The sequence below is a fragment of the Lepidochelys kempii genome, chromosome 3 (assembly GCF_965140265.1).
Source record: "Lepidochelys kempii isolate rLepKem1 chromosome 3, rLepKem1.hap2, whole genome shotgun sequence".
NCBI lineage: Eukaryota > Metazoa > Chordata > Testudines > Cheloniidae > Lepidochelys > Lepidochelys kempii.
In genome coordinates this window covers 75,212,343-75,229,931 of record NC_133258.1, presented here as the reverse complement: position 1 = coordinate 75,229,931, position 17,589 = coordinate 75,212,343, and the positions used below count along the sequence as shown (strand labels likewise).

Genomic DNA, 17,589 nt, shown 5'->3' with positions numbered 1-17,589 from the left:
TATCATAGATAATCATTTGTAGAGTAACCATTAAAAAGACACGTGGATTCACCATTTCAGTAAGGAGTGACCATACGTGTAGGTTCAAAAACCTAGGGGAGAAAAATGGTGTCTCTGTGATAGTTGCAGTGGAGAAAATCTGCACTTGTGGCAAAGTGGACAAAGAACAATTATTTAAAATACAGATGTAAAAGAATCACTATCTTCTATTTGACAATATTAGTTTTTAAAAGAATAGAAAATCTGAAATGTGTTTTGTGCTTTCTCTGTCTAATAAACTTTTAAAAATGCTGCAGATCAAAGGCCACTCTTGTTTGTCTCACTGTTCTAATGATGATTACTGCAAGATTTTTTTGTGACTTTGACATTAGATTCTGTTAGTTTACACAGAGCCTTATGCTTACGCTGATTGTTTTAATGCAGCGAATAAACAACACTGTATGTATCATTAGCCTCTAGGTAGACTGGGAGCTTCAGTTACTGGAATTGATCCTCTGGAGGACAACATTAGAACAGCAGAACAGCACAAGTCATTTGATCCAGTCCTAGCCAAGAGAATACAGTACAAACCGTGTTCACTGGAGGATATTGCAGAAGAGGCTACAGAAACCTTTGATGTAATGGTTGCTTCTGAAGTAGTGGAGCATGTGGCTGACCTAGAAACATTTATCAAGTACTGCTATCAAGTGTTAAAAGTAAGTGTTTGCTTTAATTGTAGGAAATGTTTGTTCCTTCCTTCTTTAATGAAGTTTTTATTTAAAAAGTTAATCAGAACACATGTAGATCCCAAAGGCCTCTGTGACATCATCACTTAATATTGCAGTAGTACCATGACTCCCATTAGGTTGTACAAGGTCAAAACCTAATGAAAAGTTCTTACAGCCTGATTTTCCAATGGTGGAGGAAGATCTAATAGCTATGTTGATGGTGTCTACAAATATGATTTAACTATGCACTGAAGTTCTGTCTGCAGTTAAACTTCTGTCTCATGGCATCTTATTCCAACTCAGCATTAAAAGTCAGATGTATTCCTGGATTGCTTTAAAGAGTGCCATGTTTACATTTAGATGTGCTTAGGATTTATTTTATTTTTTCTAGTATTCTTGTTTCTGGTTAGTAGAGGATGACGGTAGGCCCAGTGTGTAGTCTGAGACTCTTCTTTACTTCACCGCCTTGTCAAACTACTCACGCAGGGAACATAGTTTATCTGAATAGGAACCATCGCTCCCTTCTGTCTAATTTCTCATGCCCCTATCATTCTTTTTCTACCAGTGCATAGAACCACTAATATTACTTTTGTTCTTTGAAAGTGTTTACGTTAGGACATACAGAGACTCAATTAAACAAAATTTTATCTAGAAGTATATTAATTGTGTAATGGTATCTCATATTTTGCAATTTATGCTGCTGTACATTATGAAGATTTGCTGGTGACTTAGTGTTATGGCCAAATTCCAGCATGGGGAATTACAGTCTACCTACCTACCTAAATAATGCTGTCATAAAAATAAAGGGAAGGGTAAACCCCTTTGAAATCCCTCCTGGCCAGGGGAAAGCTCCTCTCACCTGTAAAGGGTTAAGAAGCTAAAGGTAACCTCGCTGGCACCTGACCAAAATGACCAATGAGGAGACAAGATACTTTCAAAAGCTGGGAGGAGGGAGAGAAACAAAGGGTCTGTGTCTGGCTGTAGTCGTCTTGGCCAGGGACAGAACAGGAATGGAGTCTTAGAACTTTTAGTAAGTAATCTAGCTAGGTATGTGTTAGATTATGATTTCTTTAAATGGCTGAGAAAAGAATTGTGCTGAATAGAATAACTATTTCTGTCTGTGTATCTTTTTTGTAACTTAAGGTTTTGCCTAGAGGGGTTCTCTATGGTTTTGAATCTAATTACCCTGTAAGATATCTACCATCCTGATTTTACAGGGGGGATTTCTTTATTTCTATTTACTTCTATTTTTTATTAAAAGTCTTCTTGTAAAACACTGAATGCTTTTTCATTGTTCTCAGATCCAAGGGTTGGGTCTGTGGTCACCTATGCAAATTGGTGAGGCTTTTTATCCAACATTTCCCAGGAAAGGGGGGTGCAAGTGTTGGGAGGCTTGTTCATTGTTCTTAAGATCCAAGGGTCTGGATCTGTAGTCACCTAAGCAAATTGGTGAGGCTTTTTACCAAACCTTGTCCAGGAAGTGGGGTGCAAGGTTTTGGGAAGTATTTTGGGGGGAAGGACGCGTCCAAACAGCTCTTCCCCAGTAACCAGTATTAGTTTGGTGGTGGTAGCGGCCAGTCCAAGGATAACGGGAGTAATATTTTGTACCTTGGGGAAGTTTTGACCTAAGCTGGTAAAGATAAGCTTAGGAGGTTTTTCATGCAGGTCCCCACATCTGTACCCTAGAGTTCAGAGTGGGGGAGGAACCGTGACATGGTGGCACAGTGGTGGGATTAACCTGAAATCATTTTGAGATCCAGTTGAGATTTTTTGAACTAGAAATACAGATTTTAAAAAGGAATTTTTAGGAAGTCCAGGAAGCAGCTTTGAAACTGAAAGCAGCTTGGTTTCTCTCTGCTTTGTGGCCAAGCAGAGACAAAAGGGGATTATCTTGTGAATTGCAGGTTTTCTTTGCCTGGAGGCAGGGTACTTAACTCCTGCAGGGAAATTCACAGTCTTCCAACCCAGAAGTTTTTTTTTCTTTTCTTCCTAAAAGTAAATAGGGGGTGTGTGCTCTACCCATTTGCCTGGAGACAAAAGTGGCAGGGTTTTTTTTAGGATTTTGATATTTTTTTTGTTTTACAAGGAGCACAGGTTTGAAAAGAAATTTTTTTTTTTCTTTGGGCTGGGTAAGCAGGTTTCCAAGTAGTTGGAGGTTTTTTGCTGTAATTTGGGCCCAGAGCAGAGACAAGGGAATTGTCTTTTTCTGTAGGCTGACAATCACTATCAGAGAATAGGTATTCTATTCCAGCACAGCAAAATTTTACAGCCAAGTTTTGTTTGTTTATTTCTAAACCTCGGGTGTAAAGTTAGTTAAAAACAGAGAGGTTAGAATGGCCAAATCCTCGGCTCGACTACAGCTGGAATTAGCCAAATTTCAGGCTGAGGAAAAACAAAGGGAACATGAAAGACAGATAGAACTCATGCGGCTGGAGAAGGAGGTACAGGAGGCTGCCCACAAGAGGGAAATGGAGGCAAGGAAGCATGTGGAGGAGATGGAGAGGATAAAGGCCCAGCAGAATATACCAACAAACCCTAGCAATCCTTCTCCAGGTACCACTTCCCATCCCAGAAAGTTCCCCACCTACAAGGCAGGTGATGATACTGAGGCCTTCTTAGAAAACTTCGAAAGGGCCTGCCTTGGGTACAACATCTCTACTGACCAATACATGGTAGAGCTGAGGCCGCAGCTCAGTGGACCCTTAGCTGAGGTGGCAGCTGAAATGCCTAAAGAACATATGAACAAGTATGAACTGTTTAAATCCAAGGCGAGAGTCAGAATGGGGATAACACCCGAGCAGTCTCGTCGGAGGTTCCGAGCCCTAAGGTGGAAACCAGACATGTCATTTACCCGACATGCCTACCACATTGTGAAACATTGGGATGCCTGGATATCAGGAGCAAGTGTTGAATCTCCAGTAAATTTGCCCTTCCTAATGCAAATGGAACAATTCTTAGAGGGTGTTCCTGAGGAAATAGAAAGATACATCCTAGATGGGAAACCCAAAACTGTAATCGAGGCAGGAGAGATTGGAGCCAGATGGGTGGAGGTGGCAGAGAAGAAGAAAACTGGTCGCAGTTGGAGCGGAGACCAGAAGGGACCACCCCAGACCACACCCTATTACCGGGGGCCACCCAAAGCCCCACCTACCTCCCAAAGAACCCTCCAGACCCCTTATCGTCCCACCACCCCGTTCTCCAGCAACCCACCTCGCCCTGGTGACCCGTCAGCTGGACGATGTTTTAAATGTAACGAGCTGGGGCATGTAAAGGCCAACTGCCCCAAGAACCCCAACAGATTACAGTTCATTGCACCGGAATCACACCAGAGGTCCACAGGCCCAGATACCTCCCAGATACCCGTGGAGCGGAGGGAAACTGTGAGTGTGGGCGGGAAGAAGGTCACCGCGTGGAGGGACACCGGAGCACAAGTGTCAGCTATCCATGCTTCCTTAGTGGACCCCAATTTAATCAACCCAGAGATCCAAGTGACGATTCAACCCTTCAAGTCCAACTCTTTCAATTTGCCTACAGCCAAGTTGCCTGTCCAGTACAAGGGCTGGTCAGGAATGTGGACTTTTGCAGTCTATGATGATTATCCCATCCCCATGCTGTTGGGGGAAGACTTGGCCAATCACGTGAAGCAGGCCAAGAGGGTGGGAACGGTCACCCGCAGCCAGGCTAAACAAGCCGTGGGGCCTAGCTCTGTTCCGGAAACTTCTATCAGGGCCCGGTCAGAGGTGATGGACCCGGACCCCAGGCCAATGTCTGCAACAGCAGTAGTGGATCCAGTCCCAGAGACCCAGACGGAACCAGTCCCAGAACCGGAACCAGCCAAACAACCAACACCAGACCCCGTGCCAGCACTGAATCCAGTACTTGCAACCTCAACACCAGAGGGCCCCACCGAACCTGAACTGGCAGCAGCCGATAACCCTACACAAGAGACTCAGCCGGAGCCTGAATCCCAACATAGTGCACCAGCGGAGAGCGGTTCACAGTCAACAGAAACAGCTCCATCCCCTATATCGCTTCCAGAGGGACCAAGCCTATGTCCCCAATCCAATGAGGAACTGATGTCTCCAGCATCAAGGGAACAGTTCCAGACCGAACAGGAAGCAGATGAAAGCCTCCAGAGAGCGTGGACGGCGGCACGGAGCAACCCGCCGCCTCTCAGCTCTTCTAATCGATCCAGGTTTGTGGTAGAAAGAGGACTTTTATACAAGGAAACTCTTTCTGGGGGACACCAGGAAGACTGGCATCCTCAGAGACAGTTGGTAGTTCCAACTAAATACCGGGCCAAGCTCTTGAGCTTAGCCCATGATCACCCTAGTGGCCATGCTGGGGTGAACAGGACCAAAGACCGTTTGGGGGGGTCATTCCACTGGGAGGGAATGGGCAAGGATGTTTCTACCTATGTCCAGTCTTGTGAGGTGTGCCAAAGAGTGGGAAAACCCCAAGACCAGGTCAAAGCTCCTCTCCAGCCACTCCCCATCATTGAAGTTCCATTTCAGCGAGTAGCTGTGGATATTCTGGGTCCTTTTCCGAAAAAGACACCCAGAGGAAAGCAGTACATGCTGACTTTCATGGATTTTGCCACCCGATGGCTGGAAGCAGTAGCTCTAAGCAACACCAGGGCTAAAAGTGTGTGCCAGGCACTAGCAGACATTTTTGCCAGGGTAGGTTGGCCCTCCGACATCCTCACAGATGCAGGGACTTATTTCCTGGCAGGAACTATGAAAAACCTTTGGGAAGCTCATGGGGTAAATCACTTGGTTGCCACTCCTTACCATCATCAAACAAATGGCATGGTGGAGAAGTTTAATGGAACTTTGGGGGCCATGATACGTAAATTCGTAAATGAGCACTCCAATGATTGGGACCTAGTATTGCAGCAGTTGCTCTTTGCCTACAGAGCTGTACCACATCCCAGTTTAGGGTTTTCCCCATTTGAACTTGTATATGGCCGTGAGGTTAAGGGGCCATTGCAGTTGGTGAAGCAGCAATGGGAGGGATTTACACCTTCTCCAGGAACTAACATTCTGGACTTTGTAACCAACCTACAAAACACCCTCCGAACCTCTTTAGCCCTTGCTAGAGAAAACTTACAGGATGCTCAAAAAGAGCAAAAAGCCTGGTATGATAAACATGCCAGAGAGCGTTCCTTCAAAGTAGGAGACCAGGTCATGGTCTTAAAGGCGCTCCAGGCCCATAAAATGGAAGCATCGTGGGAAGGGCCATTCACGGTCCAGGAGCGCCTGGGAGCTGTTAATTATCTCATAGCATTCCCCACCTCCAACCGAAAGCCTAAGGTGTACCATATTAATTCTCTAAAGCCCTTTTATTCCAGAGAATTAAAGGTTTGTCAGTTTACAGCCCAGGGAGGAGACGACGCTGAGTGGCCTGAAGGTGTTTATTACGAAGGGAAATGTGCTGGTGGTGTGGAAGAGGTGAACCTCTCCATGACCCTTGGGCGTATGCAGCGACAGCAGATCCAGGAGCTGTGCACTAGCTACGCGCCAACGTTCTCAGCCACCCCAGGACTGACTGAACGGGCATACCACTCCATTGACACAGGTAATGCTCACCCAATTAGGGTCCACCCTTACCGGGTGTCTCCTCAAGCTAAAACTGCTATAGAACGGGAGATCCAGGATATGTTACAGATGGGTGTAATCCGCCCCTCTGAAAGTGCATGGGCATCTCCAGTGGTTCTAGTTCCCAAACCAGATGGGGAAATACGTTTTTGCGTGGACTACCGTAAGCTAAATGCTGTAACTCGCCCAGACAACTATCCAATGCCACGCACTGATGAACTATTAGAGAAACTGGGACGGGCCCAGTTCATCTCTACCTTGGACTTAACCAAGGGGTACTGGCAGGTACCGCTAGATGAATCTGCCAAGGAAAGGTCAGCCTTCATCACACATCTCGGGCTGTATGAATTTAATGTACTCCCTTTCGGGCTGCGAAATGCACCCGCCACTTTCCAAAGACTTGTAGATGGTCTCCTAGCGGGATTAGGAGAATATGCAGTCGCCTACCTTGACGATGTGGCCATATTTTCGGATTCCTGGGCAGACCACCTGGAACATCTACAAAAAGTCCTTGAGCGCATAAGGGAGGCAGGACTAACTGTTAAGGCTAAGAAGTGTCAAATAGGCCTAAACAGAGTGACTTACCTTGGACACCAGGTGGGTCAAGGAACTATCAGCCCCCTACAGGCGAAAGTGAATGCTATCCAAAAGTGGCCTGTCCCAAAGTCAAAGAATCAGGTTCAATCCTTCTTAGGCTTGGCCGGTTATTACAGACGATTTGTACCGCACTACAGCCAAATCGCTGCCCCACTGACAGACCTAACCAAAAAGAAACAGCCAAATGCTGTTCAGTGGACCGGAAAGTGTCAGAAGGCCTTTAACAAGCTTAAAGCGACACTCATGTCTGACCCTGTACTAAGGGCCCCAGACTTTGACAAACCGTTCCTAGTAACCACAGATGCATCCGAGCGTGGTGTGGGAGCAGTTTTAATGCAGAAAGGACCTGATCAAGAATTCCACCCTGTAGTGTTTCTCAGCAAAAAACTGTCTGAGAGGGAAAGCAACTGGTCAGTCACTGAAAAAGAATGTTATGCCATTGTCTACGCTCTGGAAAAGCTACGCCCATATGTTTGGGGACGGCATTTCCACCTGCAAACCGACCATGCTGCACTAAAGTGGCTTCACACCGTCAAAGAAACTAACAAAAAACTTCTTCGGTGGAGTTTAGCTCTCCAAGATTTTGATTTCGACATCCAACACATCTCAGGAGCTTCTAACAAAGTGGCTGATGCACTCTCCCGTGAAAGTTTCCCAGAATCAACTGGTTAAAATCGTCCTTGAGATGTGGAAAATATTGTTAGTCTTTATGTACTTGGTAGTATATTTAGAGATGCATGTGTCTTATTAACTCTGTTTTCCTAGAGCTCCAGGAAGAAATCCCAGCCAGTGTTTCACCCTAGCTGAGATTTGGGGGGCGTGTCATAAAAATAAAGGGAAGGGTAAACCCCTTTGAAATCCCTCCTGGCCAGGGGAAAGCTCCTCTCACCTGTAAAGGGTTAAGAAGCTAAAGGTAACCTCGCTGGCACCTGACCAAAATGACCAATGAGGAGACAAGATACTTTCAAAAGCTGGGAGGAGGGAGAGAAACAAAGGGTCTGTGTCTGGCTGTAGTCGTCTTGGCCAGGGACAGAACAGGAATGGAGTCTTAGAACTTTTAGTAAGTAATCTAGCTAGGTATGTGTTAGATTATGATTTCTTTAAATGGCTGAGAAAAGAATTGTGCTGAATAGAATAACTATTTCTGTCTGTGTATCTTTTTTGTAACTTAAGGTTTTGCCTAGAGGGGTTCTCTATGGTTTTGAATCTAATTACCCTGTAAGATATCTACCATCCTGATTTTACAGGGGGGATTTCTTTATTTCTATTTACTTCTATTTTTTATTAAAAGTCTTCTTGTAAAACACTGAATGCTTTTTCATTGTTCTCAGATCCAAGGGTTGGGTCTGTGGTCACCTATGCAAATTGGTGAGGCTTTTTATCCAACATTTCCCAGGAAAGGGGGGGTGCAAGTGTTGGGAGGCTTGTTCATTGTTCTTAAGATCCAAGGGTCTGGATCTGTAGTCACCTAAGCAAATTGGTGAGGCTTTTTACCAAACCTTGTCCAGGAAGTGGGGTGCAAGGTTTTGGGAAGTATTTTGGGGGGAAGGACGCGTCCAAACAGCTCTTCCCCAGTAACCAGTATTAGTTTGGTGGTGGTAGCGGCCAGTCCAAGGATAACGGGAGTAATATTTTGTACCTTGGGGAAGTTTTGACCTAAGCTGGTAAAGATAAGCTTAGGAGGTTTTTCATGCAGGTCCCCACATCTGTACCCTAGAGTTCAGAGTGGGGGAGGAACCGTGACAAATGCCTATAGTTTCAGTGGGATAAACTAAGTCTTCACTTCTTGTCCAGAACTGCTGTGTAGTGTAACATTGTTGCAGCTGTTAAACAGCACCTGTGTTGTGCTTCACAAATTGCTGCTTGTCAGTGGGTAAAGTGATCTTTCTGTACAATCTGTAAACCATTTTAAGGTCTTTGAGGATGAACTATGCAATATAGGTTTATTAATGTGCTTATTTTTACAAGAATGCGGAATATATATGAATTGAAATAGCAAGTCAGCCAGTCACGACGCAGCTCACTTCACGATGGCCCAAAAGAAAGCCCCCCAAAATGAGCGCTGATTGGCTGCACTATCCGTTTTTGGCTGCCCTCTGAGCAATCAAGCATTTCCATTAGTAAGTGCCCCACTGATCCCACTCGCTGTAGGAGAAATATCCTTGGGCAGTTTTTGCTCTATGGATTTGTGGTGTGGTCAGCAGCCACAGTTAGGTATGAAAATAGCCCAAACTAATCTGCTTGCAGTTGCTATGGAGAAGGGTGTGTATGTTTGTTTAATTTAAATTGAAGTTTAATAAATAAGACCGGATATTGTCTTGTGTTTACTACACACATTCTTATACTTGTAATTCATTCTCTTCTCGGGCATCATTTGCATGTATTGTTTTATAATTTAATTAGGTGTTATCCTTGATTAGCATAGACATTTCTGGGCATGGCTGTTCTTTTTTAATGTCCAAAACCTTGATGATGTTGACTGTTGGTTAAATGCTGAAAAGACTCAGTCTTTACAAAAAATAATCACATCCTGATTTTTCTATCACCTGCAGTTGTCTTAAAACATTTATGTCCATATATCAGTGAAAGTAGCTTTCATTCCTGCAGCTCCTGGCTTCTAAATGGACACATTCTGTACTTGAAATTCAAAAATGATTAGTCTTGTACTTTTTCATGTGAAAGGTCCTCACACTTTTTGTTTAGTTAAATGTACTGCTAATTGAATATTGTTTTAATATTTTTATTAGCCTGGAGGCTCGTTATTCATTACTACAATCAACAAAACACAGTTGTCCTATATCTTGGGGATTGTAGTTGCAGAGAAAATAATGGGCATTGTACCAGAAGGTACTCATGACTGGGAGAAGTTTATTTCACCTGAAGAGCTAGAATGTCTGCTCGACTCAAGTAAGTGTCAAATAGAATGACGGGAGTGAATAGAGAGATCCAGGTGTTACTGATTATAATGGCAACTGTCTGGGGACTAGATAGCTAGGATGATTGGTAACCTTGAAGTGAAGAGTTCTGTGCTCCTGTTAGCAGCTCAGATTTGGCGTAGGTCAAGCATAGCTAAAAGTCATTACCACATACTGGCTGTTCAGATGAGTATGTAGAGTTGATGATTTCAGTTCAACTCCAAGCGTACAGAGGTCACTTAAACAAAACCACCGTCACAGCTAGCCTCCTTGTTGATAGCCAAAGCATCAAAAGATGCAAATTCTTGGACTCTTTTTGGAGACAATAGTGTTTCGTTTCTAAGGGTGAGTCCTCTAGGTCAGGGTTGAGACACTTGATGAGCTAGTGTCCAAAGGTTGCACTGCTGCTGCACTGTATAAACCAAGGGCTTTTGTCGTCTTCATCTTTCATTAGCCTTATATTTATTAAAACATTTCATTTAAAAACTGTCTGAAGTTGAAAGCTGACCACAGACTTTCCAATAAAACTTGAAAGAGTGTATTATGGTGTCTGGATCAAAATACTAAGTCACACCAATGATCCCAGTTTGATTGCTTTCCTAAAAGACTGATTTCTGAGGTGTTGGGTTTTTCCCTCAGACGCTCCTTCTCTACAGAAAGTTAAAAATAAAACAAAAACCCACCAGCAAGCACCTCACTTTTCCTGTAACTCGCTGTAAACAAGCTGGTGCCTGAACTCAATTTTTTATCTTTTGTCCTGCTGAGTCTGAGATGATGCAGCATCATATGATGAACCTAAGGGATATTAAGAAGGGAGCATAAAATTTCTCTTTATTTACACCGTTTCCTTGATCCATGTTCTTCTTGCCTTATTTTTTTCATTCATAGCTAAATCTCCAGTGTCTTCCATAGATATTGTGACAGGTTGGCTCACAGAACCCCCCTTGGGAACTGCCAACTGATGTGCCAAGACTACTGCTGCTCCTGCTTTCCTGCCCTGTCAGCTTAGGACTTCAGTACCCTGCCTGGTTTGAGCCAGACTCGCTAGCCTGCTGCAAACCCAGACCCAGGTCTGAACCATGCCCCCTAACAGCTGCAGGCTTAACTGAAAGCAGCTTACCAGAAGTGTTCCTGTCCTTGACACTCAGATGCCAACTCCCAATGGGGTCCAAACCCTAAATAAATCCGTTTTACCCTGTATAAAGCTTATATTAGGGTAAACTCATAAATTGTTCACCCTCTATAACACTGATAGAGAGATATGCACAGCTGTTTCTCCCCCTCCCCACCCCCCGGTATTAATACATACTCTGTGTTAATTAATAAGTAAAAAGTGATTTTATTAAATACAGAAAGTAGGATTTAAGTGGTTCCAAGTAGTATCAGACAGAACAAAGTGAATTACCAAGCAAAATAAAATAAAACACGCAAGTCTATGTCTAGTACGGTAATAAAACTGAATACAGATAAAAACCTCACCAGTTCCAAAAAGAAAAGGAGTACTTGTGGCACCTTAGAGACTAACAAATTTATTTGAGCATAAGCTTTCGTGAGCTACAGCTCACTTCATCGGATGCAGTGAGCTGTAGCTCACGAAAGCTTATGCTCAAATAAATTTGTTAGTCTCTAAGGTGCCACAAGTACTCCTTTTCTTTTTGCGAAGACAGATTAACACGGCTGCTACTCTGAAACCTGTCACCAGTTCCAGTAAGCTTTCTTTTACAGACTAATCTCCTTCTAGTCTGCGTCCAGCAATCACTCACACCCCCTGTAGTTACTGTCCTTTGTTCCAGTTTCTTTCAGGTGTCTTTGGGGGTGGAGAGGCTCTCTTTTTAGCCAGCTGAAGACAAAATGGAGGGGTCTCCCTGGGGTTTAAATAGACTTTCTCTTGTGGGTAGAGACCCCCTCCTCTCTCCTGTGCAAAGTCCAGCTACAAAATGGAGTTTTGGAGTCACCTGGGCAGGTCACATGTCCAAGCATGATTGAGTTCCTTACCGGCCACGCCACGTTCCTGGGAAAGCCCAGATGTGGATTGGCGTCTCCAGGTTCATTGTTGGCTTAAGGGCTCTTGATTGGGCACTTACTGAGAATAGTCTTTTCTCAGGAAGCTGACCAACTGTTTCATTAAAACCTACTCAGAATCAAACAAGTATACAGTATACAAGTATACAAGTATACAATGTTCATAACTTCAAATACAAAAATGATACATGCATACAAGTAGGATTAATAGATCCAGTAGATCATAGCCTCTACAGAGATATGTTACATGGCACATGTAGCATAAAACATATTCCAGTTATGTCATATATACATTCATAATCATATCTCCATAAAGCCTTATGGGGGGGCACCGTCACAGGTATATTCAGTTTATCAGTTTTGAAGTGGATGACCTGAATCTGCAAAACTTGAGCAACTATAAATATGCTTCTGATGACTCAGTGTTGTTGCTCTAAAGCTCGGTGGAAGAATGCATATTTAGAACTTGCTATTTTTTTAGAGCTTGATGTTTTATTGACTTAGAATGTCTGAGGATCGCCATCTTTTTTCCCTTTCTTTTACAGATGGCTTTTTAGTCAAGACAGTGAATGGAATGTCATACAACCCCTTGTCAGGGTCCTGGAGTTGGACTGAAAGCACTAGCATTAACTATGCGGTGCATGCCATGAAAACTAGGGTAAAAGAACAATCAAATTCAAGAGAGCCACCTTCAGAGACAGATAAGGAGGAGCACCTAGCCGAAGCTAATGCCAGCACAACTGTCTGAGACACGGTAGTAGGCAAGCAGCAAGGAGTTGAAGGAAGATTTGCATAAATGGTTGTAATAAAACTGTTTGTTTGCAACAAGTCTGCTGTTCATATAAATGGCAGTTAAGATGTTTTTGCCAATCTGTTTCAATGTAGTCTGGGGGGAGAACAATTGTTTATTCTCTCAGGAATCATGTAGGATTAAGATGGGAAAGTTTTTGGAGAGCTCTTTTATGAGAAAATAATTTCAAACCTTCACATTATTCTGTCAGTATTTGTGTACGATGGCTTTTACAGTCCTACCAAGAAAACACAAGTTTCAACAGGACTCCAGAGAGTAATGGATTGATGCTGAGTTCAATGTGGAGTCACTTTTAAAAACGCAATACACTGTGTAAATAGAAGGATTTAAGCAGTTTTTAAATTAAACTACCCAAGTGCGCTGTTCAGAAACTTGTTTCTGTATTTAATTAATTGTTAAAACACCAAAACCCTCTTTTCCTCCTTCCGTTCTGGATATTCCAACTGTGGGAAAAGAAGGGACGGGTAGTGACATAGGAGCTCCTGCTCTGTCTCCGTGCCACTGGTGTGAGCCGTCCATGGCTGGTTACACTAGTACTGCAGTCTGGTTCAGCGATGGCAACACCACACTTGGGAATCTGGTCTCTGAATGTCAACCTGTCTCACCCTCCAAAAATGGGACCTGTTATCAGGTCCTTCATATTTAAGTAAAATCGTCACAATTTAAACAGTCACTTTTTTAGCATAAAGCAGCAGTTATCAGGCCATCAGTTGGTTTACAATCTGTTATAGAATCTAAATTATGTGAGTGGCACAATCCTTTACCTACTTCACTGAGCTGATAGGAGGTGTTCTCGGTAAAAAGCTATTCTGCTCTGAAATGTGAGTCTCTAAATAAAATGGTGTTGCATGTGTCCATGATCATCTGTCTCCAATTTTATTTTTATCAGATGTGCTCAGTTTACACATAGAGATGGGGTTGTTTTGTTTTCCTAACTGCAGCCCTGCAAACTCAGCCTGGGATCTGAAAGTCAGCTGGGTTCTCTCTTTGTCGTGCATCATCCCCTGTAAAAGGTTCAGCAGCTCAAATTAACCTCTCTGCTTTGTGTAGTTCCCTTGCCTTCTCTGGCCTTGCACAAATGCAACTGGCCTTGTAATTGGAATTTAGTAGATGATTTGATGCACAAAAAATATAGAATCCAGTTTGATTAATCTATTTTTGGCTTTTGATTAATCTACTTTTGGAATTGTCAGTAATTAATAGATTTTTTTTTTTAAAGCCAGAAGCAACTGGTATGGTCATCTAGTCTGACTATATGCATAACAGGCCATAGAACTACACCCATCAATTTTGGCATCCAGCCCATAATTTCTCTTTGAGCTATAGCATTGCTTTTAGAAAGATGTCCAGTCTCAATTTAAAGGCTTCAGGTAATTGAGAATCCACCATGGCCCCAGGTAAGTTGTTCTAGTGGTTAATTGTCATAATTATACAAATTTTCACCTTATTTGTAGTCAAATTTGTCTGTCTCATATTACAACAATGGGATCTCATGCCTTTTTCTCCTAGATTGAAGAGCCCTTTACTATCAGAAATCTCTCCCCCATGCAGGTACTTATAGTTTGTTATTAAGTCGTCACCTGTTCGCTTTCTCTTGGATAAACTAAATAGACCGAGGTTCTTCAGCCATTCACTTAAAGGCATTTCTTCCCAGACCTCAAATAACTCTTGTAATTCTCTTCTGAACCCTTTCTCATGTTCCAGCATTCTTTGTGAAGAGTGGCCACCAGAGTTGGACAACAGTATTCCAGTAATGAGTCTCACTTATGCTGTATGGGGAGGTAATACATCTTCTTACTCCAACTTGATGTTATTCTACTTCACATCCAAGGGTTGCATTGCTCTCTTATCTATAGCATTGCACTGGGAGCTCATGTTTCATTGATTATCCACCATGACTTCCAATTCCTTTTCAGTATCTCTGCATTCTAGGATACTGAATGTAGGATCTTATGTGACTTACATTCTTTGTTCTAGTTGTATGGCTTTGCATTATGCTGTGTTAAAATATAGTGTTTAAGCGAGGCCGCCTTACCAAGTGATCCAGGTTGGTCTGTGTAAGTGACCTGTCCCCATCAAAATTTACCATATGATGGGGTGTACAAACCCCACATTAGAACTGAAGGGCAAGTCTGGACCACCCTAGATGACCCTGCCTAGCCACACCTGCAGACCATGGTCCAGATGGAGCTGGAACTTAAAAGGAAGCCACACAGCTCAGAAAGGGGCCTGACAAGGTAGGGAGAGGAAGCTGCCCTGGGAACTCCTTAGAAGGGACTCTGCAGCAGCCTTATCTTGGGAAAGAAGGGTCTGCCTGCTGGGCCCAGACTGACTGAAGGTGCAGTTAGTATTTTTTTCTATTATCATTTCACTACAGGCTGCAAAACTTGGACGATAGAGGGATGGTAAGAAGTGGCCCAACGAGGGCAGCCATAAGGTGCTCTGGGATGCTGGACCTTTGGTAGCCCTTACAGTGCCCTGGGCTGGAGCCTGGTGGAATGGGAAGACCCGGCCTCTCCTACCAATTCCCCTTTTTGCATTCAGAAGGGCTTGATCCACTAGGCAACACTTCCAGCGAGCACCAACCATCACATATCACTCCACTCATGTTTGCCGATGACACAGTGTTTTTATATTTTCTTCCAAATCATTGATAAAAATGTTGAATAGCATGAGGCTTAGAGCAGATCGCTGTGGGTGTCCACTAGAAATACCCCCCTAGAATGATAATTTCCCAGCATGGATTTATCAAGAACAAATCGTGTCAAATTAACTTAATAGCTTTCTTTGACAGGGTAACAAGCTTCATGGATGGGGGAAGTGGTAGATGTGGTATAGCTTGACTTTAATATGGCTTTTGATATTTTCTCACATGACCATCTCATAAACAAACTAGGGAAATACAACCTAGCTGAAGCTACTATATGGTGGGTACATAACTGGTTGGAAAGCCATTCCCAGAGAGTAGTTATCAGTGGTTCATAGTCAAGCTGGAAGGGCATAACGAGTAGGGTCCCGCCAGGATCAGTTCTCAGTCCGATTCTGTTCAATATCTTCATTAATGATTTAGATAATGGGATAGAAAGTACATATAAAGTTTGCAAACTATACCAAGCTGGGAGGTGTTGCAAGTGCTTGGGAGGGTAGGATTAACATTCAAAATGAGCTGGCCAAACTGAAGAAATGGTCTGAAGTAAATAAGATGAAATTCAATAAGGACAAATGCAAAGTACTCCACTTAGGAAGGAACAATCAGCTGCACACAGTGGTGAGTTGGAGCTGGTTCTCACCGGTTCGCGCGAACCGGTTGTTAAATTTTGAAGCCGGTTTAGAACCGGTTGTTAAAAGGTGGGCAAACTCCTGCCCACGGGCCACATCCGGCCCGCAGGACCATCCTGTCTGGCCCACCTGAGCTCCCGGCTGGGGAGGCTCCCCTGGCTGAGAATCCCTTTTTAATTTTTACTCACCCGGCGGCAGGTGCTCTGGGTCTTCGGCAGCACTTCGGCGACGGGTCCTTCAGTGCCACCGAAGACCCGGAGTGAGTGAAGGACCCGCTGCCGAAGACCCGGAGCGACTGAAGGAACCGGTTCTTCAGTTTTTGGCAGCTCATCACTGGTTTCACACATACAAAATGGGAAATGACTGCCAAAGAAGCAATACTGCAGAAAGGCATCTGGGGCCCTGTCATAAAGGGAAGGGTAACTGCCTTTCTGTATAGAGTGCTATAAAATCCCTCCTGGCCAGAGGCAAAACCCTTTTACCTGTAAAGGGTTAAGGAGCTAAGGTAACCTCGCTGGCACCTGACCCAAAACGACCAATGAGGGGACAAGATACTTTCAAATCTGGGGAGGGAGGAACAAAGGGTCTGTGTGTTGCTTTTGCCGGGACCAGATCAGGAGTGCAGCTTTACAACTCCTGTAAAGTTAGTAAATAATCTAGCTAGAACATGCGTTAGATTTTCTTTTGTTTAATGGCTGATAAAATAAGCTGTGTCTTTTTATAATTTAATTGCCTAGAGGGATTCTCTATGTTTTGAATCTGATTACCCTGTAAGGTATTTACCATCCTGATTTTACAGAGGTGATTCTTTTACCTTTTCTTTAATTAAAATTCTTCTTTTAAGATTGATTTTTCATCATTCTTAAGATCCAAGGGTTTAGGTCTGTGTTCACCTGTACCAATTGGTAAGGATTCTTATCAAGCCTTCCCCAGGAAAGGGGGTGTAGGGCTTGGGGGGGAAGACATCTCCAAGTGGGCTCTTTCCCTGTTCTTTGTTTAAAACGCTTGGTGGTGGCAGCATACGGTTCAAAGACAAGGCAAAGATTATACCTTGGGGAAGTTTTTAACCTAAACTGGTAAGAATAAGCTTAGGGGGTCTTTCATGCAGGTCCCCACATCTGTACCTTAGAGTTCAGAGTGGGGAAGGAACCTTGTGGATTACAAGTTAAATATGCGTGAATAATATAATACTGGAAAAAATAGAAAACCTCATTCTGGAACATATTAGCAGGAATGTTGTAAGCAAGACACAAGAAGTAATTCTTCCGCTCTACTCCATGCTACTATGGCCTTAAATGAAGTTCTGTGTCCAGTTCTGGGTGCCACATTTCAGGAAAGATGTGGACAAATTGGAGAAAGTCCAGAGAAGAAAAACAACAACGATTAAAGGTCTAGAAAACATGACCTATGAGGGAAGAATGAAAAATCTATGTTTGTTCAGTCTGGAAAAGAGAACTGCGCGGGGACATAACAGTTTTCAAGTACATAAAAGGTTGTTACAAGGAGGAGAGAGAAAAATTGTTCTATTTAACCTCTGAGGATAGGACAAGAAGCAATGGGCTTAAATTGCAGAAAGGGTGGTTTAGGTTGGACATTAGGAAAAAGTTCCTAACTGTCAGGATGGCTAACCGCTGGAATAAATTGCCTAAAGAGGTTGTGGA

The 17,589-nt window shown here is 43.4% G+C and overlaps 1 protein-coding gene across 2 annotated transcripts in view; it reads left to right on the top strand.

The window, feature by feature from the left end:
• Positions 1–13,509, top strand: part of COQ3 (coenzyme Q3, methyltransferase) — a 36,692-nt gene extending 23,183 nt beyond the window's left edge. For both annotated transcript variants that reach the window (XM_073336830.1, XM_073336831.1), the window contains 3 exons: positions 453–695; positions 9,649–9,808; positions 12,384–13,509. In XM_073336830.1, the coding sequence (XP_073192931.1) occupies positions 453–695; positions 9,649–9,808; positions 12,384–12,586 (606 nt within the window). In that variant the 3' untranslated portion in view covers positions 12,587–13,509. The remainder of the gene's footprint in view (positions 1–452; positions 696–9,648; positions 9,809–12,383) is intronic.
• The last annotated feature ends 4,080 nt before the right edge of the window (positions 13,510–17,589 follow it).